At 43.6% G+C, this 22354-nt stretch overlaps 1 protein-coding gene across 1 annotated transcript in view; it reads left to right on the plus strand.

Moving 5' to 3' along the window:
* Positions 1-10591, plus strand: part of LOC143982667 (cytochrome P450 2G1-like) — a 32706-nt gene extending 22115 nt beyond the window's left edge. The window contains exons 7-9 of the mRNA XM_077481577.1: positions 5069-5256; positions 7821-7962; positions 10227-10591. Of these exons, the coding sequence (XP_077337703.1) occupies positions 5069-5256; positions 7821-7962; positions 10227-10408 (512 nt within the window). The 3' untranslated portion in view covers positions 10409-10591. The remainder of the gene's footprint in view (positions 1-5068; positions 5257-7820; positions 7963-10226) is intronic.
* The last annotated feature ends 11763 nt before the right edge of the window (positions 10592-22354 follow it).

The following is a 22354-nucleotide window of genomic DNA, read 5'->3' on the forward strand; positions in this document are numbered from 1 at the left end:
TCCTCAAATAATGCCACTCCACGCTATCGAAGGCTTTTTTTGCATCTAAGGACATAACTGCTCTATTCCCTTTGTTTTCTGAAGGAATCTGAATGTTTAAATAGGTGCGTCTCACATTCATATTTGTGGACCGCCCTGGGATAAACCCAGTTTGGTCCTGATGTATTAGTTTTGATATTATATTTTTTACCCTTGTTGCAAGTACTTTTGCCAAGATTTTAACATCTGAACACAGTAACGATATAGGTCTATATGATGCGGTCTCCAATTGGTTTTTCCCTTCTTTTGCTAGGACCACCACTGTGGCCTCCATCATTGATTGCGGCAACTGTCCCGCTTCAAAAGCGCCATTGAACACCTGTAGGAGAGCCGGTAAAAGTATCTCCCCAAATTTTTTATAAATCTCTATCGGCAGTCCGTCCGGACAGCTTTCTGATTTGTCATTTCTGCTGTTACTTTTTGCAGCTCCTCCAGGGTCAATGGTGCTTCCAAGCCCTCCCTATCTTCCTCCGACAGCCTGGGTAATGTTATTTTCCCAAAAAATTCCTGCATCTCCCCCTCTACTTCAGAGTTTGAAACTTTATATAGTTCCTCATAATATTTTCTAAACTCTTCCACTATTTCAGGTGTTGACTTCCTCATACCTCCCTCCCTGTCCAATATCGCCGGTATTATTGGGGACGAACTATTTGATTTAGCAATCAATGACAATACCCTCCCCACTTGTTCCCCTTCGCCAAAGAAGGACTGCCTCTGGAACTGCCTTTTCTTCTCTTCTTTCTCCCATATAAGTCTTTTATATTCTACCTGATTTTTCTCCCATTCCTTGGAACTTTCTTCTGAGGGGGCCCTTATATACCTCTCTTCTGACCTCCTTACCCTTTCTTTTGCTTCTATTTCCTTTGCTAACCCATTCTTCTTAATCTGCGATATCTTTTTTATTAGTTCCCCCCTTAAGAAGGCTTTCAAGGTATCCCACATTATTCCCAGGGACGTAGATCCCGCATTTATGCTCAAAAATTCTTTTAGATTTTCTTTTACCCCCTCCATGTTATCCATTAGTTCTAACCAAAATGGGTTTATCTTCCATTCCCTTCTACTACATCCTCTCCCTATTGTCATTAAAAACATTACCGGTGAATGGTCCGAAATTCCCCTTGGCTCGTACTCCACTTTCTCCACCATCCCCAGCGCCTCTTCATTACACAGCACCATATCGATCCTGGACAAGGTGGAGTATGTCTTAGAGTGACAAGAATACTGTTTTTTTAAGGGGTTCCACCTTCTCCATATATCCACAAAACCTGTTTCTTCACAGAATTGAAATAACAACCCATTAGGTCCCTCCCTACTACCGACCTTCTGTGGGAACCTATCTATTTTTTGATCCATTATCATATTAAAGTCCCCTGCTATTATGACTGGGATTCCAGGCTTATCCTTTATAAACTTCAGCAGTTCATATAATATTTCTGCATTAAATGGTGGTGGTATATACACAGTTGCAATCACACATACTCTATCTTCTATACCACAAAAAAGGAACACATATCTCCCTTTAACATCTATGATGCTCTGCCTGCAGGTTAGCCCCGACCCAGGATCTATTAAGACACTCACACCCCTTGAATAGGAGGTGTATGTAGAATGATATTGTATCCTATATTTTCTGTGTCTTAGCACACTGATTGTATCACGGTCCAGGTGGGTCTCCTGCAAACAGAGCATCCCATAATTACCCATATTCCCCATGGAAAATAACGCACGTCTCTTCAGCTGTTCCTTCACCCCCCGTATATTCCAAGAACAAATTTTAACCTTTTTAGTGAAGTTCCCTACCTTACTGCTTACTCCCATATTTAAAGCCTAAATCACAATATCATACTTTTATTCTCCATTCTACGTGCTTTCTCTGTGTTTTCACACGTGATCTCCCCCTTACTTTTTTCTTTTTTCCCTGTGCTCCAAAATTTTAGTCCCACACATATTTTGTATCTCAAATTTACCATATTTCTTATGCACATTTTACACACATTTTATATAAATTGAACAATATTATTTCCTTGTGCCTCCCTTAATTTCATTTTCTTGTGCCCTTTTTCCCTGACCACCGTATTCAATGCAATTTCACCCATCAACTTTATACTTAAATATTTTTTTTGTGCAATTAATAATCCTTTACCATGCCTGCCTATATCCTTTCCTATCCTTTCAACCTCCTTTCTCTCGCTATCATTCATCCATTCATACTCCCCATCCCTTTTTTCTTTCCCCTCCCCAACCCTCCCATGCCCCACTTGGGGCCCTTCTAAGGGGCTTCCAACATGACCGTTTTTACCTCCCCACCTACTCGCCCTACCCACCCACTCCCATTACTCTTATTTCTATAACAAAAAATAGTCCACATTACTGCCGAAAAAAAAAAAATAAAAAAAAAAAAAAGGGGAAGGGGGGAAGACGAGAGGGAGGGAGACAAACAGAGCAATATGGGGGCATTCCCTCTTAGTCCAGAAAAAAAAAAAAAAAAAAAAAAAGAAAAAAAATGTCCATTTTCTTTCTGTTTTCATATTACAGCATTCCCCTCTGTTGCAGCAGACATTTATTTTCCTCCAACCACGACTTAACTTCTTCTGGACTATTAAAAAATTTGTTTTCCCCAAATGCTGATACCCTCAACTTTGCCGGATAAAGCAATGCATAGTTCACTTTAAGACTCTGCAATTTCTTTTTGCACTCTATAAACTTGGCTCTCTGTCCTTGCAGCTCTGGGGAAAAATCCGGATACAATGAAATCTTTATCCCATTATATTCAAGGTTACGCAGTTCTCTTGCTCTTTGAAGGATAACAACTTTATCTCTATAGGACAGCAATTGGATGATTATGGGTCTAGGATGACTTCTTTCTTCCACCATCCTAAACGGAATTCTATACGCCCTTTCAATTGCAAAAAATCTTGATAGCTTCTCACTCCCTACTTTATCCTTTATCCATATTTCCATAAATTCAGCAAGATTATTGCCTTCACTTTTCTCCGGAACACCTAAAACTCTGATATTTTTCCTGCGTATAATATTTTCCATATTGTCCATTTTAGCCATACACAAATTTAACTGGCCCTTCATCATTTGCATCTCCTGTTTCAGCGGGAGTACATCATCCTCCACCTGGCTGACTCTCTCCTCCATATCTGATATACGGGCCGCAGTTTTCTGTACTTCATTTTTAAGATTTATCCCATCTTCTCTTATCTGCTTTAATTGATCTGATACATCATCCAATGATAATTTACATGTATTCACCGCAGAAAGAATTTCTTTTAGTGATGGTTCTTTACCTTTTACCCAAATTTCTCCTTCTGTACTTATCTCAGTGTCCCGTCCAGTCCCCCTCTCCAAGGAGAGATTACTCACGGACGCTTGTGCTTCCGATATTCCACCCATTACACCCGTAGTGTCCGACCGGACTGCCACACATATTGCTTTATTTAAACTTGTCGGCTCTATTTCGGTCGTCAAGCCCTGGCTTTTCCTTCCGACCGTTTGCACGGCTGCAGTACTCTGCGGCCGCCCCTCTCCGACTTGCACGTTCTTTTTGGGTGTTTGGTTTGGAGTCTGATTAGGCGTATGGGCATATCGCTCCAGTTTAGAAGCGGCGGCAGCAGCAGCAACGCCTGTCAGCCCGGTCGAGTGACCAGCCTTATCTTTGGAACTACGTAATGTTTGTGATCCATTATGTGTGGTCGCCTCCTCCACCCCCCTTTTCCTAGTCATACCTTCAGGTCTTACGTCTCTTCCACCGGGGGGGGGGGGGGGGTATCGCTCAATCCCTCCCTTCGCTTTGATTCCCTCTCTCACAGGGTTTCTTACGTGGGGATCGGTGTTCCTCTATGGGAGAGCTTCCTGTGGCGACCTCCACGTATCTCCACTGTTGCGCCGTTCGGTCAACCGAATGTACCGTTGCTCTAGCTTTGGTGGCGTCTCAGCTTCGCAGCGTCCCCTCGTTTCGGCACCTCAACGCTCGGCTTCTCCTTCCCTCCTCCTCCTCCACACTACCTCGGCAGCATTAGTCTCTGGAGCGAGCGGTAGGTCTGAGCCCGCCGCGACCTCTCACCCTGACATCCGGTCACGCCCCCAACAGGATGCGAGAGATATGCTTTAAATTAGGAATTTCATTGGAGGAGCAAAGGATTCACTGTTCAAGGGAAACAAGGTTCAAGGCAGGATCATTCTAAGCCCTTGTACACACGGTCGGAGAATCCGTCGGAATGAGTCTTATCGGACCGTGTTGTCGGATAATCCGACTGTGTGTGGTATGCATCGGACTGATTCCGTCGGAATATCCGTCGGACCCAATTTTCCAACTTGTTGGAAATATTTTCCGACCAACTGGTTCGATCGGACATAATCCGATCATGTGTAGAGAATTTTGATCGGACAAAGTGCCACACATGCTCAGATCAAATTCCTACATCAAAGCTATTGGCTACTAGCCTGAACGTAGTCCCATCTTAACGAAATTACGTCATCACGTTCTGAATGATTGGATTTTTCGACAACTTAGTCCGACCGTGTGTATGCAACAGTTTCGGACAAGATCTGATGGACAAAATCCGACGGACAAAATCCGATGAATTTGGTTGTCGAAATCTCCGACCGTGTGTACAGGGGCTAAGAATTGTCCAGGTACCTACCCACCATCTCAGATGGCTCAACGAGAAAAATTACTGCCAGAAACAGCCGAGGTCCCGAGTTCAGGTCCAGGCACCTGACAGCAGTAATGTCCCTTCAATTTGTTTAGCCTCTGTTGTGACATCTATATTTGTACTGAGTCAAGTGCAAAGTGGAGTCATCCACAGCCAAGTTGAGCCCCACTCTGTCTTAAACTGTTTCTGCCTGAGTGTCACCACTGACCACTGACAATCGGTAGCATGGCTTACATTGAATATTTTCTTTAAACTCACGAAATACATTACAATCTTCCATTAGTCTCTCAAAATTAGTTAACTGCTTAACTCATTTTTTTAAACATGCATGTTCACAAATCTTTTTTTTTTCTGTGTCTGCACAGGAAAAATGCAGGAGGAGATAGATAACGTAATTGGGCAGAGTCGATCTCCTTCTATGGAAGATCGTATTAAGATGCCATACACAGATGCCGTGATTCATGAGATTCAGAGATTTGCTGACATAGTTCCCTTGGGACTTCCACACTCAGCCAACAAAGATACAGTATTCCGAGGGCACAACATACCAAAGGTCAGAAGTTTTGTGCAGTTTACCTTCTAAACCAGGGATATGCAATTAGCGGACCTCCAGCTGTTGCCAAACTATAAGTCCCATCATGCCTCTGCCTCTGGGTATCATGCTTGTGGCTGTCAGAGTTTTGCTATGCCTCATGGGACTTGTAGTTCTGCAACAGCTGGAGGTCCGCTAATTGCATATCCCTGTTCTAAACCAATGGAACACCATTGCTTCTCAGTTACTGCCCTTTTATCATACTGTGTTTAAAATCCAACATGTCCATATAGCATTATCCCTGTTGATTTAAAAAAAAATCTGTACACTCTTCGGATCCAGAGCATGTCTATAACAGTCACGTTATCTTTGAGACAATTCAAATTGTTCAAAATGTGTACAACTTTCCCCACACTCAGCATGTCATTGCTGAATTAAGACTTGGCCCAAATGATTTTCCATTTACAGCATTAGTTAGCAACACATGTAGGATTATCCATAAAGCCAGTGCAAAGTAAAATGCAAATGCTTAGTGTAAGCATGAAGGGTCTGGTATAGAATTTGAGGGGACCCCCACGCAATTTTTATTTTTTTTATTTTGTTTCTGGGTTCACCTTAATATTCATACCAGACCGAAAGGGCCTGGTATGGATTTTTGGGGGGACCCCCATGCCGGTTTTTTCAATGACTTTTATCTGTATTGCCGAGACCCGACAATTCATTATAGCCGCAAGTACTTTTAAATTACTTTTTTTCCTTTAGAAATGTAATTTTGTGCAGGGACTGTTGTAAACATGGGAAACATGCGCCACTTTACAGGCATACTATAGACACCCTCCAGGTATGAAATTTAAAGGAATATTTCACTTTTATTGTTTCACTTGAAAAAAAAAATTGCATTGATACATGTCCCCTGGGGCATTATCCGGGTCCCCAAACACTTTTTATGGCAATAATTTGCATATTGACCCTTACAATTATCACTTTTGATTTTGCACATTTGTGTCCCATAGACTTTGAGGGTGTTTGCGTGTTTGAACAAAATTTTTGCCTGTTCTGCTGCGAACCAAACCGGGGGGTGTTCGGCTCATCCCTACTTGGCAGTCACCGGCTTTTCTATAAGGGTTGAATTCCTCTCAGTGACCCTTATTAATTGAATTTTCAGGGGTTGCCTGAAACCTGAATATTATTTTAAAGGTTCCTTTGTGGTAAAAAGGTTCTCCTAAACCCCTTGCTGTTGATGATATTTAACAGGTTGCACACTGTAGTCTCCCCTACTAGTTTTTGTATTTAGCTAACTCTGTGTTTAAAACTAAACTTTACATAAATTACAGCAAAATCTCAGCAAAATCCTTCTGTATATCCAAACTCCTTAAAGGGTAAGTTCACCTTTTCAAGCTGAATTTCACTTTTCCTCATAAATAGAAGCCTTTTCTAATGTCTTTTCTGGAAAAGCCATTCCAATGTGCTTATCTCTCACTTAGCTTGTCCAAGGCAGCCTTTAATCTGCATCCTCTTTTTTCAAAGTTTCAAAAAATGCATTGTGAATCCTAGCTTCCTGTAGCATTTTATAACCATCCAGGAAATGTCATATCCCATCATGCACTGCCTTACTGCAACAAAGAATAAGGTGTGCTTTACCTCTCTGGACCACGCCTCCCTTATTACTGTTTTTAGAAATTACTGCAGCACTGGACTGAACTAAGGTAGTGAAGAGGTGGACGGGAGCAATCTCCTGGAGGAGGAGTGCAGGTGCAGGGTGTGTTTCAATGAGGTCAGCTGCTGAAGAACTTCTTCACTCTACTAACAGCTCTGGCATCCTGCAGGATGAATACCAGGAAAACGCAAAGGAGTTTTCTAAAGAAGAAAACAGAAGCTGAGGCAATACCTTCTGCAGAACGTAAAGACATTTTTTCTCTTTACTGCAACAAGGGGTACATTAAAGTGGTTGTAAACCCTTACAAACCACTTTGACCTACAGGTAAGCTTAGATTAAGGCTTACCTGTATGTCCAAGTAATGTCTCTTTAACCTACATGGTTAAGGAGATATTTTACAAAAATAGGGCAGCAACAACGGCGCATGCGCACTGGGCGCAAGTGAAGGCAAACATGCTGTCACTTACGGCTCCCAATGCGCATGCGCCGGAAGTGACGTCATCACTGCTCCGGCCACTCACAGCGCTGGAGCAGTGATACCCGAAAGAGATGGATGCTCCGTGCTACAGGGGACATCGGAGGCTCCTGTGTCAGGTAAGTGACACATAATGGGCTACTATGCAATGCATAGTAGTCCATTATGCTTTACCGTTGCAGGGAAACAAAGAGGAAGTAAACCCATCAGGGTTTACTTCCTCTTTAATGGTATATTGGTACATAGAGAAACTGTACTTGAAAAAAAAACGAATTTGCATAATACAAAGGAATGAATTATTAAAGAAGCAGAACATTAGTTTAATTATAAATAAGTAAGTTCTGGGAAAATCTTTATAAAAAGAGCATATTAAAAATGTGTAATAGGTTACATTAACTTGGTTATGACAGTAAGTATTATTGTCAGTAATGTTTCCAACGTCTTACATTTTAGGATACAACAGTCTCCCTTCTGCTTACTTCAGTCCTAAAGGACTCTAAGTATTTTAAGCACCCGGAAAATTTTGACCCCGGACACTTCCTGGATGAAAACGGACAGTTTAAGAATAATGAAGCCTTTGTACCATTCTCTTTCGGTAAAATAACAAAATGTGATCAATATTGCATTTACAAATTTTTTTAATTAAAAATGAACAGTTTGTGTTGTACATTTTGTAGCTTATCCGAGCCACTTCTTCAATCCCTGGGAGTGTCAGAAAAATGCCCTGTAAATATAATAGCGACAGTACGTCTGTGAAGGTCCTCATTTATCTAGGTCATGGTTTAGCTAGTAGTAGTTGGTCACATTTAACTGGACTTTTGAAATGTTGAAGACATTTTTAGCTCATCCAAGCCACGTCTTCAGTTCCAGTGACTGTCCAACGAATGAGTGAGTTTCAGGAAGATATCACAGCATTCATACAGTATCTAGACCCTAATAAACCTTAATCCAGCCACCATGGAATGCGTACATTTTGATATCCATTAAATGATAGGAGGGGTGAAGGTTGTCGTCTGCTGTGACTAAGGTGTCTTAACCGGTTCCCGACTAGTGCATGCCGATGTACGTCAGCAGAATAGCACAGCTGGGCAAATGGGTGTACCTATATGTCTCTTTGAATTTGCCGCCATGCCATTGCGTGCGTGCACTGGCCGGGAGCTCCATGAGTCGGGTCGACATTGAGTCTGTGGGGATACCCATGATTGTCTCATGGAGAGGAAGAACGGGTAGATGCTAATGTAAACAAGCATCTCCCCATTCTGCCTACTGACAGTGTCGCTGATCATAGCTCCCTGTGATCGGGAGCGGTGATCAGTGATGTGTCACTGCTAGCCCATCCCCCTACAGTTAGAACACATCCCTAGGACACACTTAACCCCTACAGCGTCACCTAGTCACCTAGTGTTAACCCCTTCAATGCCAGTCACATCTACACAGTAATCAATGCAATTTTAATCGCACTGATCTCTGTATAAATGTGAATGGTCCCAAAATCATGCCAAAATTGTCCGATGTGTCCGCCATAATGTCACAGTCATGATAAAAATTGCTGATCGCCGCCATTACTAGTAAAAAAACAAAAATATTAAATAAAAATATCTTAAAACTATCCCCTATTTTATAGATGCTATAACTTTTGAACAAACCAATCAATAAACGCTTATTGCAATTTTATTTTATTTTTTTACCAAAAATATGTAGAATATGTATTTGCCTAAACTGAGGAAAAAAAATGTTTTTTATACATTTTTGGGGGATATGTTTTTTTTTTTTTAAATTGTCGCTATTTTTTTGTTTATAGCGCAAAAAAATTAAAACTGTAGAGGTGATCAAATATCACCAAAAGAAAGCTCTATTTGTGGGGAAAAAAACCCTGTCAATTTTGTTTTCTGTGCCACGTCACACGACCACGCAATTGTCAGTTAAAGCGCAAAAAGTGCTCTGGTCTTTGGCCAGCAAAATGGTCCGGGCATAAGTGGTTAAGGGAATTGATATGCATTTTGGGGTATCTTCCTGACACTTTCTGGAACTGAAGAACTGACTTGCATAAGTTATGAAATGTCTTCAACAGGAGTGCAAACCATTAAGCCTCTGTACTCCCCAAATACTGTATAACACACGCTTGGTCCACAAAACTCAGGAAGAACACACAGATGCCCTGATAGGATATAGACTCAAACACAAGTTTCAACAAGTAGAAGTTGGAACTTCTAAGCTGAATATTTGCTGTACTGCCCTGGAATATGTAAACTAGCAGAGAGAGTCATGAGGGGGCCCCTGTGCAAGATGAATTTTTGGCCCCCTATTCTACTATTGTTCTGATGAAAAGTCTTATTCACTGGTTATACAGTGCCTTGAAAAAGTATTCATACCCCACATTTTGTCATGTTACAACCAAAAACCTAAATCTAGAGAGTAACATTTTTGCCCATTCTTCTTTGCAAAATAGCTCAAGCTCTGTCAGATTGGATGGAGAGTGTCTGTGAACAGCAAAACTGTACTTGAAAAGTTCCCAATAAAATAAATTTACGTTTCTGGTTGTAACATACATGTGACAAAATTAGGAAAATGTCAAGGGGTATGAATACTTTTTCAAGGCACTGTAAATTGATAGTGAGGCAGAAGTGAGCAGTGTCCAAGTCTGTGTGACAGTGGAAGTGGTCACAGCATCCATCAGACCCACATCCAATAAACATGGACCCCAGGGGGCCCTTGGTGAAGCTGTACAATTGGTATAGCCTCTCCTGTATCTTACAAGGTGGGATGGGTGGAGGTCAGAAGCATTTTCATTCATAACAGATTTCCTTTAAGTCCATTTATGATGGTTATTTTTATAACAGACTATTATTTTGCCAATAGGAAAGAGAAATTGCCTTGGAGAGAGTCTGGCACAAATGGAGATCTTTATTTTCCTTACCACCATACTGCAGAAGTTACATTTGAAGACAAACAGAGCTCTAGAAGATATCGAGATAACCCCAGAACCCGGCAAAAATGGTGTTATAGTCAGATCCTACCAATTGTATGTGGAACCACGATGATGCCTCCATGGAAGGGATATTGAAAATGGAAGCATGGGAGAGCTTTTGAATGATAGGATTATATGATAATATATGATAATAAATCATTTCTATCTAGACACCCTGAATTGTTTTCTTTGTTTGTGTTCATTTTTTTTATAATATGTAATTTGAAAATTAATAAAATATAAATACATAAATAAATACACGTAATCAGGGCTTTTTTTCTCAGACAATAGGTGCAAGAACTCCCCTTTTCTGAGTCACCCCTTTTCCCCACCCTTACCCACCTCCGAGCACCGTCCCTTGGTTCCATCCCCTACCCACCTCCAAGCACCGCTCCTTTTAGACAATACAGAACCAAGTATCAAATTGTGGTGCTAAGTAATTTGTATGGAATTTGGTAATTATATCAAGAAAAGCAGTAAAATAGATCCCCTTCAGCCAGCAACAATAGATCCCCCCAACAACAATGTACCACCCAGAAGAAAATTCCCCCCCAGCAACAATAGACTCCCGGCAGCTTCAACAGATCTCTGCACAGCCAGCATTAATAGACTCTCTGGCAGCCACCAACAACAGAACCCCACCAGTAGATCTCCTTCAGCAAAACTGACCCCCCAGCAACATAAGACCCACCCCTAACAACAACAGGTCCCCCACCAACAACAATAGACCTCCTCAGCAACAATAGACCCCTCTGCAAAAATAGATCCCCTCCAGCTAGAATAGATCCCCCAGCAGTGAGCATCAATACCCTGCAGCACACCCCAGCACCCCTTGCCATTACATACACTCCGTACAGAAGGTGCAGGAACTGCGTTCCCCTGCGTTCCTGCTAAATAAAAAGCCCTGCACGTAATGCTTAAAGGGGTTGTAAACCCTTGTTTTTTGTTAATAACAAACATGTCATACTTACCTTCACTGTGCAGTTTTTTTGCACAGAGTGGCCCCGATCCACCACTTTTGGGGTCTCCCGGAGGCGCTATCAGCTCCTCCCCGCATCGCAAAACCCCCTAGGAGAAGTGCTCTCCCTAGGGGTTACCTGTGCCTACAGACACAGAATGCCAGACTCGGCTCCGCCCCCGGCGCTTGCGTCATTTGATTTGATTGACAGCAGTGGGAGCCAATGGCTGCGCTGCTATCAATCTATCCAATCAAGAGCCAAGACAATGGGCAGAGAGGTATAGCGCACTCATAGGATGCATTAAGGTGAAAAAACATGGAGGGTTTACAACCCCATTAATCTCCAATAAATCTGTAGAAGACGAAGGTTTTTTTTTTTTTTAAATAGCGTGTGATCCCTAGCTAATATACCAAATAAAAGTGAGTGACGTGTTCCTGTGGAAATGTGTTCCCAACAGTCAGTGATATGATCTATGGGGAGGGTATGTGCTACTGTAGGCCACAGCCTAGGCTGGTCATGTAGAATCCTTTGTCACAACAAGCATTGCTTTGGAACTGGTTGGTCCAACAAACCCAGGTCTGAAGTTTCATTGCAACCGTTATTGGTCAACGATGCTGATGTATTGCAGTAAAATACTGATAACAGCCAATTGGAGAATCTAGATATCTGTTTAAGGTAATGTGTTACTGCAATACAGTGCCATCCATTCTGGATGATACCCCATTGCACTTTGATGAAGGACTAAAGCAGGGGTGCTCAACCTGTGGCCCATAGGGCCCTCTGATGTAGTCTGTGACCTCATGCTCTGGGATGGTGGGTTGGCAAGCCCAGCTCACGGGTTGTCCATCCACCATCCCAGAGCATCAGAGTGCATGGATCTGGCACCGGCAGCGGAGTAAGCAGGAGCCACATAAGCCGATGTTTCCTTTTTAGCACCGGCTCCTGTCCCAGACAGAGTGAAACCAAGTGCACATCATGTAGGACCTTTCCAGCAGCCAGGAGAGAGACGTCAGCAAAAGCTGGAAGAGAAAAAGATCAGTTTATTAAACATCACTTAGTATTGCAATGGGCCTAATGGCACTTTTAAAAAAGGGTTATTAGGGTTCTTTCACACGGATTCACAGGTGCAGTGCAGTGCACCTGTGGCTTTCCTGTTAGCTGCACTGAGCCATAGACTTATATTATATCCTGCAAGTTCGATGAACTTTCATAGAGTGCACCACACCTGCAAGGTATAATAGAAGTTTATGGCAAAGCACAGCTAATCTGCAGGAAAGCCACAGATGCACAACACAGCACTTTCAGTTTGGGTAAACCACAGCACATCAATGTAAAAGCAGCCTTATATGGGGCTCAGGACAGTAAGTGCTTGTTTACATTTGCAGTTTGGGGAACGGCAAAACTCCATACTTGAGACGTGTTTTTACCACACGCCCCTAACCACTAGTGGAGCTTCAAGGGGTCGCAATGGCGAGCCCGCCCCAATGCCGCGCCTGTGCAGCCTCCTTGTCAAATTCTGTGTTACATTTGAATGAGAGAGTTGGTGGGAACTGATCCTCCCCATTTTCCTCCTGCAAACACTATAAGCCGGCTTTTCTGCAATTCAGCGGCTGCAGGAGGAAAATGTTCAAAATGCTATTCAAAATTAAAAAAATTCTACATTCTGAACCATTTTATTTCATTATGGCCCACCACCAGTCACCAAATCACTTAAAGTGAATTTTTACTGCCAGCTCCTCTGTTCTATTAATCCATCCTACACTGTGTACATGTTTGTATAAAACAATGCCTGGAAATACCTTATCTCAGATCTTTTATGGCTGGTCATGTGACCTCTGGCCGCTCTCCTCCTCCGATCTAAGGGTTACAGCGGGAGGGACTGAGATCTCCCTCTGATAACAGCCAGGGAGGTCACGTGACCGCAGTGCTGGCCACTCAGCCCCTCCCACTGCAGCCCTTATGATGGGGAGGAGAACGGCTGAGGTCACGTGACCAGCCATAAAAGATCTGAGATAAGTTATTTACAGGCATCGTTTTATACAAATACATGTACACAGTGTAGGATGGATTTATAGAGCAGAGGCGCTGGCAGTAATATTTCTTTACATTTTCTACATTTGCCAGCGACTAATAGCGGCAGGAGGGGGGGACAGAGATGGCTCACACACACACAGGAGCTTACAGGGAAGAGGGGGGAGAGAGGAGAGCAGCGGGATGATGGAGGCACATAGCCTGAACACAAAAATCATGGATCAGCAGCCATGATTACCGTGGTCAAAACACTAAGGAAGGGGGCACAGGAGCAGGCAGGATCAACCAGGTTTTTTGCAGAGAGGGACAGATTAGACAGCACAACCACTATGCTGTTTAATATTCTATAAAGGAACAATATCTCTCTTTTTTTGGGGGGTTACAACCTCTTTAAATAAAAAAATATAAATAATGGCTGCCTCAGCTCCCATCACAGACGTTGTTCCCAGTCCACCCTGTACTCACCACCACATACCACATTTGCAATCCCTTGTTTTAAGTATGGGGGATAATTATTTACTCTCCCATTCCTCATTTCTCTACACTTCTTACCCTTTTAGTCAGACTGTGGTTTATTATACTCATATATTTTATAGATATCTGTCGCATCTTCTCCTGATGAATGGACATATCCACGAAACTCGTCAAGCTCTGTTGATGCCTCAGCTACATTATCTAAAAGAAATGTATCTACTAATATACCAATCATGTCTGAAGATTTTACAGTTTTATTAATCATGGTATGTTCTACACATCATGTGAACACCGATGATGCCAGTATTGGGCATGCTGCTATTTGTACCTCCTTGCCAGGTTACTATATGTATATTGGGAATGTTGCTATCTGTACCTTTATGTCATGCTACTATGTGTACGGTATATATAAATTTTTAGTACTCACTTACATTTCTACTTGCATGGTGTATTACTCTAGCTGTATTGTCATATGGAATAAACACTTTACAGACACACAATGCCTACTTGCGTTCACGCTGCATGCTTCATTTAAAGTCCCAAATCCCCCCTGTTTTTCCTTTGCATATTAGGGATGGCGGCATTGGACCTACACATCCTACATCTCATTTAAAGGGATTGTAAAGTGAATTATTATTTTTTTTTAAATAACAAACATGTTATACTTACCTCCACTGTGCAGCTCGTTTTGCACAGAGTGGCCCCGAACCTGCTCTTCTGGGGTCCCTCGGCGGCTGTCTCGGCTTCTTCCCGCAGGTACTTCTTATGTTCATGCGAGCTCCCTCGCATGGGAGAAGCATCTGCGGGCACGCTCCCGTGATACAGCCGGTGGCTATAGCCTCTCGCTGTATCACACGGCCCCGCCCCCCCCCGGCGCTCTGCGACAGTGGATGTGATTGACAGCAGTGCAAGCCATTGGTTGCGCTGCCTTCAATCCATCCACACCAGCCAATCAGCGGCCAGGCTGAACGGTGGAAAGGATGTCGGGGGGCGAGCGCAGGACTTTCGAGGGGTGAGGTAAGTAAAACGGGGGGGGGGGACTGGGGGCGCAGGCACTGTCAGATGTTTTTTCACCTTAATGCATAGAATGCATTAAGGTGAAAAAACATTTACCTTTACAACCCCTTTAAAGTCCTGAACCTCTTCTCTTTTCATACAACCTTTTTAAAGTGATGTTTCAGCCTTTTTTTTTTTAAATCAGCAACTACAAACACTGTAGCTGCTGACTTTTAAAAAGGACACTTACCTGTCCAACGAGTCCCCCTCGATGGCAATCCATCCATCGGATTGGGTGCCGGCACCGCCATTGCAACTATGGGAAACCGGCAGTGGAGCCTTGCAGCTTCACTGCCCATCTCCTATTGCGCATGCACGAGTCACACGTCACTTTGTGAATGACCCTGTCATCTTCTGGGACACACACAGGTCCCAGAAGACAACAGGGGAGCTTGTCGAAGAGGAGGAAGTGACAGAACAGCTCCGCGGACTAGAAAGAGGCAGATTAGGAAGACTGCCTAGCAACAGGGGTTTCTGGTTAAGTCATTTTTTTTCTCTGTTTTTTTATTTATTTCAAAGAAAATTTTAACGTATAAATGTTTTTTAGGATGGACCTTTGCTTTAAGTGACCCTCCCTCTTTAGAAGTTTGAGCGCCCCTGGACTAAAGGCATTGATGAGCCTTGCAATGTGATATATTGCACAGGAATGGTACATTTTTAGAGTGTTTTGGTGCCTCCACGTAAATTAATGAAATAACACACCTCAATGGTGTAACTTGGTCCTAAATAATAAAATAAATATTATACAGCAAACATGTTCATCCGCAGACACCCGCTATCCCATAGGAATGCATGTATGTCAGTATTTCATCTGCAAACAGATGAAATACGGACATACTGTCCGCATGTGTGAAAGGGGCCTAATGCCTAATCAGACATTCCAACAACAAAAACTGGGAATTTTCTTCGAAGGTTGTTGGCTCCAACTTGTCTTGCATACACACGGTCACACAAATGTTGGCCAACAATTACGAACGTGGGAACATGGTGACGTACAAAGAGCCGAAAAAATGGAAGTTCAATATTCATGTGATATCTCCATTGCGAACGCTAGTTTTACAAGACCGAGCGCTTCCGGCACGTACTTGATTCCAAGTGAACTTTTGTGCAACAAACTTGTGCACACACGATCGGAAAGTTCAACAACAAAGTTTTGTTGGTGGAAAATTTGAGAACCTGCTAGCCAACACGGTCAGACTTTCAGCTAACAAGCTCACATCCAACATTTCCCGTTGGAAAGTCTGATCATGTGTACATGGCATAAGGGGGAACAATAAACAAAATTCAGTTTTTGTTCCTGATAAGCAAATCTCACAGAGGTTCTAAACCTACACTATCCGGAAATGTTTTAGCCATAGCTGAACTTCAATGCAACCATTGCAATAAGAATATAAAATGTGTGCCTATGCTTATACTATAGTTTATGGTAATAATGTACCTAGAAGCACGTAAATGGGTAAAATCAAAATATCCCAGGAATACACTAATGCCGCGTACACACGATCGGAATTTTGGTCAGAAAAAGGTCTGATGGTTTTTCCCGACGGAATTCCGACGGGATTTCGCTCAAGCTGTCTTGCAAACACACGGTCACACCAAATTCCAACCGTCAAGAACGGGTGACGCACAACACGTCTGACGGGACTAGAAAAAGGAAGTTCAATACCCAGTAGCCAATAGCTTCCATCTCGTAGTTGAATCTGAGCATGCGTGAGTTTTTGCGGAATTGATTCCGATGGGAATTTCCGAAAGTTTTTTCATCTGAAAAATTGAGAACCTGCTCTCAAATTTTTGCTGGCGGGAATTCGGCCAGCTAAATTCCGATGGAACATACACACGGTCGCATTTTCAGATGAAAACCTCTCATCGGTCTTTTGCTGGCCGAAATTACGATCGTGTGTACGCAGCTTTAGAATTCGAATATGGAGGGAACAGAGCCCCTGAAGAAACCATGCTAAAAAGCTGATTTATTTGAGTAGTATCTTTGAAAGACAGATATGTTACATTTCTTCGTATGAAAGCCAGCAATAAAAAGACCAATGTCTGAAGATTTCATAGCACACAGATGGAAGATCTAAGAAGAGAAAGACAATGGTCAAAGTCCAAGTTATTGGAGGATGGCTGGATCTATATATTGATGCTATCATTCCACATGACTCGGCACTTTGCTGATTATACTCACCTGAATTCGCATTCAACCAGCAACAGGAATGTTGTTAGAGGTTAAATGTTCCCCTTGACAAATAGCCCATTTATGGCATAAGTGTTTGCTTTGTCTACAAGAGGCAGGCACCTTTAAGTTGACAATCAGCAAAGATATATTCAGCACCATAAAAGGCAGCATAATAAATGTTTTATGTAAATGTTAAGCACGGAATGAACACAACTAACCATGCAAACATCAGAAAAGCCCATATTTGAAACATAATAGAGATTAAGGCTAGGTTTCCACTAGTGCGACTTTTCATGCGATTTGGGACTCAAAAGTCGCATGACCAGTCGTACCCCATGAGTACTGTTCATATCGGTGCGACTTCAAGACGCAGCGACTTCAAAAGTAGTCCCTGCACTATTTTGGTCCCACTTTGATGTCACTTGAGGTTCATAGACCTCAAAAATACACAGGCACTGCTTCAATTCACGGCAAAAAGTTGCAGTAAAATCACGTGACTTTGGGGACGCAATAGTGGAAACAAGCTTAAACGTAATATTTAAAGTGGTTGTAAACCCTAAAGCCGCGTACACACGTAGCCGTCTGTCCGACGGACTTAGTCTGGCGGACTTCCCGTCAGACTGTCCGTCAGACTTTCCGAACGGGCTACTTGCCCACACACGGCACTTTTTCAGCGGACTAATACGACGTACTAAGTCCGCCGTACTATCCGCCCTACTTTTGAAATGAACAGACTCGCCCACACACGCGGAGGAAAGTCCCCTCATTTCGAGCGCGTCTCCAGGTAGGCGGGGCCCGCGAAGGAGACGTCGCTGGCCCCGCCACCTGGTATAGACTTAAAGGGGAACCCCAACGCCGAAAAAAATCGGCGTGGGGGTCCCCCCCAAGTCCACATCAGACCCTTGTTCGAGCACGCAACCCGGCCGGCCAGGAAAGGGGGGACGAGCGAGCCCCCCCACCCCAAAGCACCTTGTCCCCATGTTGATGAGGACAAGGGCCTCTTCCCGACAACCCTGGCCGTTGGTTGTCGGGGTCTGCGGGCGAGGGGCTTATCGGAATCCGGGTTTCTGTTCTTCTCTTCTTCTGCTTCAGATGTTGCCTCGTCGAGTCCTCCGCTCACAATGGCTCTGACCGGGCACGCGGCGACTTATATAGGGACATCACCGGATGATGTCCCCGCCTATTATGATGTCACAGTCCCAGCATCCTCTGGGACTGTGACAACATAATGGGTGGGGACATCATCCGGTGATGTCCCTATATAAGTCGCCGCGTGCCCGGTCAGAGCCATTGTGAGCGGAGGACTCGACGAGGCAACATCTGAAGAAGAAGAAGAAGAAGAGAAGAACAGAACAGACGGCGGCGGCGGCAACAGAAGACCGGGCCACCGCCTGTAAAAGAGCTATAAGAAGGCGCGGTGGCCCGGCAGAAGAACTGAAGAGGGGGGACAAGACCCCCCGAAGTCAGAAGAAGAGGGCGGCGGCAAGGAAGAAAGCCGGACTCCTCCGCTAGTAAAAGAGCTACAAGAAGATAGAGGAGGAGTCCGGCGAGAAGACCCCCGAAGACGGAAGACCCCTGAAGCTGTGCAATAAACTATTTTATCTTGTGTGTTGTGTTTTTTTGTACTTTATTTTACAGGTGAATGGGTAGGGGTAGATTAAGGATTAATAGATTAAGGCTTACCTGTAGGTCCATGAAAAATCTCCTAAACCGTGTATTATTTGCAAATAGACAGGCAATATCCCGTTAGTGGCGGCTCCCGTACGCATGCGAGGGAGTGACGTCATCGCTGCTCCGGCGCTGTGAGTGGCCGGAGCAGCGATACCCAGAAGAAGATGAATGCTTCGTGCTCCAGGGGACATGGCTTTCTAGGACTCTCCCTCCTAATTGGCTGAGACACAGCAGCGGCACCATTGGCTCCCACCACTGTCAAAGTCACTTAGCCAATCAGGAGAGAGAGGGGATGGGCTGAATCACGGCTCTTTGTCTGAATGGTCACACAAAGCTGCGGCTCAGCTCAGGCGCCCCATAGCGAGCTACTTGCTGTGGAGGCCCTTGACAGGAGGGAGGGGCCAAGAGCACTGAAGAGGGACCCAAGAAGAGGAGGATCTGGGATGCTCTGTGCAGAAACATTTCACAGAGCAAGTATAACATGTTTTTTTTTTTTAACAAAAAAAAAAACCAAGGCTTTACAAACACTTTAAAAAGCTCAGTCATGTGACCATGCATTTCTTCTTCCTGATAGTGGGAGTTATGGTCACAGGACACTGTGCAGACACACTCTGTGTCTGCATTCCATAGTCTGTTCAGCCTGAGGCGAGATTGTCAGGGCTGGGCTCAGCCCTTCCTTCTCAGAGCTGGCTGCTAAGCTGTCGGCTAATTGCCAGCTCCTACCTCTCCACAGTGACTCACCTGTTGATGGTATCCTGCTCGTCAGCCCTGCCTACTTAAGCCGTCCAGTTGATCTCTGCCTTTGCCTTGGTCACATCTCTGGAGATGCGCTCCAGTGTTCCTGTTAAATACTTGCTTGACTGAGATTCCTTCTGTCTCCAGATCCTGCTTGCTGCTCCACTACGCTCATCTCCGGCTCCCTGACGTTTTGGCTTGTCTGACTAGCTGTTCCGGTTCCTGAACTCTGGCTATGTTTTGACTAAGTTTACTCTGTTTACCTTTTTATTATTAAACAAGTGTGATTTAACTGTACTTCTGTCTCAGTCTGATTGATGGTTTCTGACAAAGATGTAAGCTGTGCATAAGCAGGGAGTGTGTTCAAGAGGCAGGCTGTGATTGGGAGGAGGTGTGTGCCAGTGGCAGGTTGTGATTGGACAAGGGGCATGGTGTCTGGACAGACTAATCAATACAGGCATGCTGTGTGTCTGGAGTTCTGTTCCTCTGAATGGCCAGTCAAAGGATGAAAACTGACCACTCAGGTACACATAAACATCATAGAGGCTATGATTTTTAAATACATGTATGTGAGCCTACAGCTATATAAAGATAATCATCTTTGGTAACCTATACTTTAATTTCCTTAAACATTTTGCCTGGAAAAAAAAATAGAAAAATGAGAGCAACCCTACCTTTTATAAAATACAGCTTGGTGTGTCGTCATTTTCATAACTGACAATGTTGCCAGAATTGTAAAGGCAGTTTTTACAACAGGGGCAATGGATAGCATGACTTTTGCCTCTTCTTCCTTGCATCAAACAAGTGCCATAATTCAAGACTAGGCATGTGGAAGCTTCTGATTTATGATAAAAGTCATATTTCTTTTTTCTAGAGGGAAAATCATTCGGTGTGATAACAAGCACATCTCACCAAGCATTGGTAATTGCCTTCAGTTTAATCCTTAGATTGAATATTCACTAGACCTGGGAGCCATAAAAAAATTTGTTTCATTCCATACGGAAAAAAAAACGTATTTCCGAATTTGTGTACAAAATTCAATTCGAATTTGTTCGAAATACGAATTTTCGTTAGATTCGGAAACTTTCCGTTAAATAACGAAAGTTATTTATGATGAATTTATCATTATGAGGGGTTCCCACCATCCCTGTGCCGTGCTGACTTCCTATGATTGGTGAACAAAACACCAGTCATGTTTCTGTTAATTTGGATCCAAAATTCGTTAATGAAATTTCGTATTTTGTATGAAATTCGTAAGCATAGAAATTCCCATAGGGTTCCCACCATCCCTGTGCTGAGTTCCCAGGTCTGGACACCCGCTGTGCCCATTATGAGGGGTTCCCCCACCATCCCTGTGCTGAGTTCCCAGGTCTGTACACCCGCTGTGCCCATTATGAGGGGTTCCCACCATACCTGTGCTGTGCTGACTTCCTCTGATTGGTGAACAAAACACCAGTCACGTTTCTGTTAATTTGGATCCAAAATTACGAAATTTCGTTAACAAATTTCGGAGTTCATATGAAATTCGTAAGCAAAGAAATTCCCATAGGGTTCCCACCATCCCTGTGCTGACTTCCTGGGGTTTTAACTTTTAGGTTCATTAACTTTTCGTAACAATTACGAATTTTCTTTATGATGAATTTATCATTATGAGGGGTTCCCACCATCCCTGTGCTGTGCTGACCTCCTGGGGTTTTAACTTTTAGGTTTGTTAACGTTTCGTTAAAGCGGGGTTCCACCCTAAAGTGGAACTTCTGCTGATTGGAACCCCCCCTCCCCCTCCGGTGTCACAACTGGCACCTTTCAGGGGGGAGAGGGGTGCAGATACCTGTCAAAGACAGGTATTTACACCCACTTCCGGGCATAGACTTCCACGGGAGTCTATGCCTCTTCCTGTCCCTGCGCGCTGTCTGCTGGGACACACACGGGTCCCAGTGACAGCGCGGAGAATTCCTATTGCGCCACGCGACTCGCGCATGTGCAGTAGGGAAACGGGAAGTGAAGCCGCAGCGCTTCACTTCCTAATTCCCTCACCTAGAATGGTGGCGGCAGCAGCCGAGAGCCGAGCGATCGATCGGCCTCGGCATCGCTGGACCCCGGGACAGGTGAGTGTCCATTTATTAAAAGTCAGCAGCTGCAGTATTTGTAGCTGCTGGCTTTTAATATTTTTTTCCACAGTGCAATCCCGCTTTTATTACGAATTTTTGTTATGAATTTGGATCCAAAATTCGTAAACGAAATTTTGTAATTAGTTCAGAATGCGTATGCATAAAAATTTGTATTTCGGATTCATACAAATGTACGAATTTTCGGAAATTCGTACAAATTCTCGTTTTGTACTAAACTAATCGCACATGTCTAATATTCACCACCCTTTCCAATCATCACTGAACGATGACGCCAAACTACTTCTGGCCATACACATGGCAATCTCCACTTTAACCATTTTCATCTAGCTTTATTCACAAACAGATGAATGCAACTTAACGTTCCTACTGTCACTGTGAATCATCTAAAGCAGTGGTCATCAACCCTGTCCCCGGGGCCCACTAATGCAGTGTACACACCACTGGACTTTCCAGCAGAAAGGTCCGACAGAATCATTTCATCAGATATTCCGATCGTGTGTGAGCTTCAGCGGACTTTTCTTTTTTTTTTTATTCTGATGGACCTAGAAATAGAACATGTTTTAAATCTTTCCGACAGAATCAATTCCTATCGGGAAAACCATTTTTCTGTTTGCTATTCCGCCGGACCAAATACGACGCAAGGGAAGCTATTGGCTATTGGCTATTGAACTTCCTTTTCTAGTCCCGTTATCGCGTTAGAAACAAACGGACTTTGGTGTGATCGTGTGTAGACAAGTCCGTTCGTTCGGAACTCCATCGGAAAGACCATCAGAGTTTATTCTGACGGAAAG

This window comes from Lithobates pipiens, unplaced genomic scaffold (assembly GCF_037356315.1).
Source record: "Lithobates pipiens isolate NorthernLeopardFrog02 unplaced genomic scaffold, aLitPip1_a1.2 Scaffold_1, whole genome shotgun sequence".
Lineage (NCBI taxonomy): Eukaryota > Metazoa > Chordata > Amphibia > Anura > Ranidae > Lithobates > Lithobates pipiens.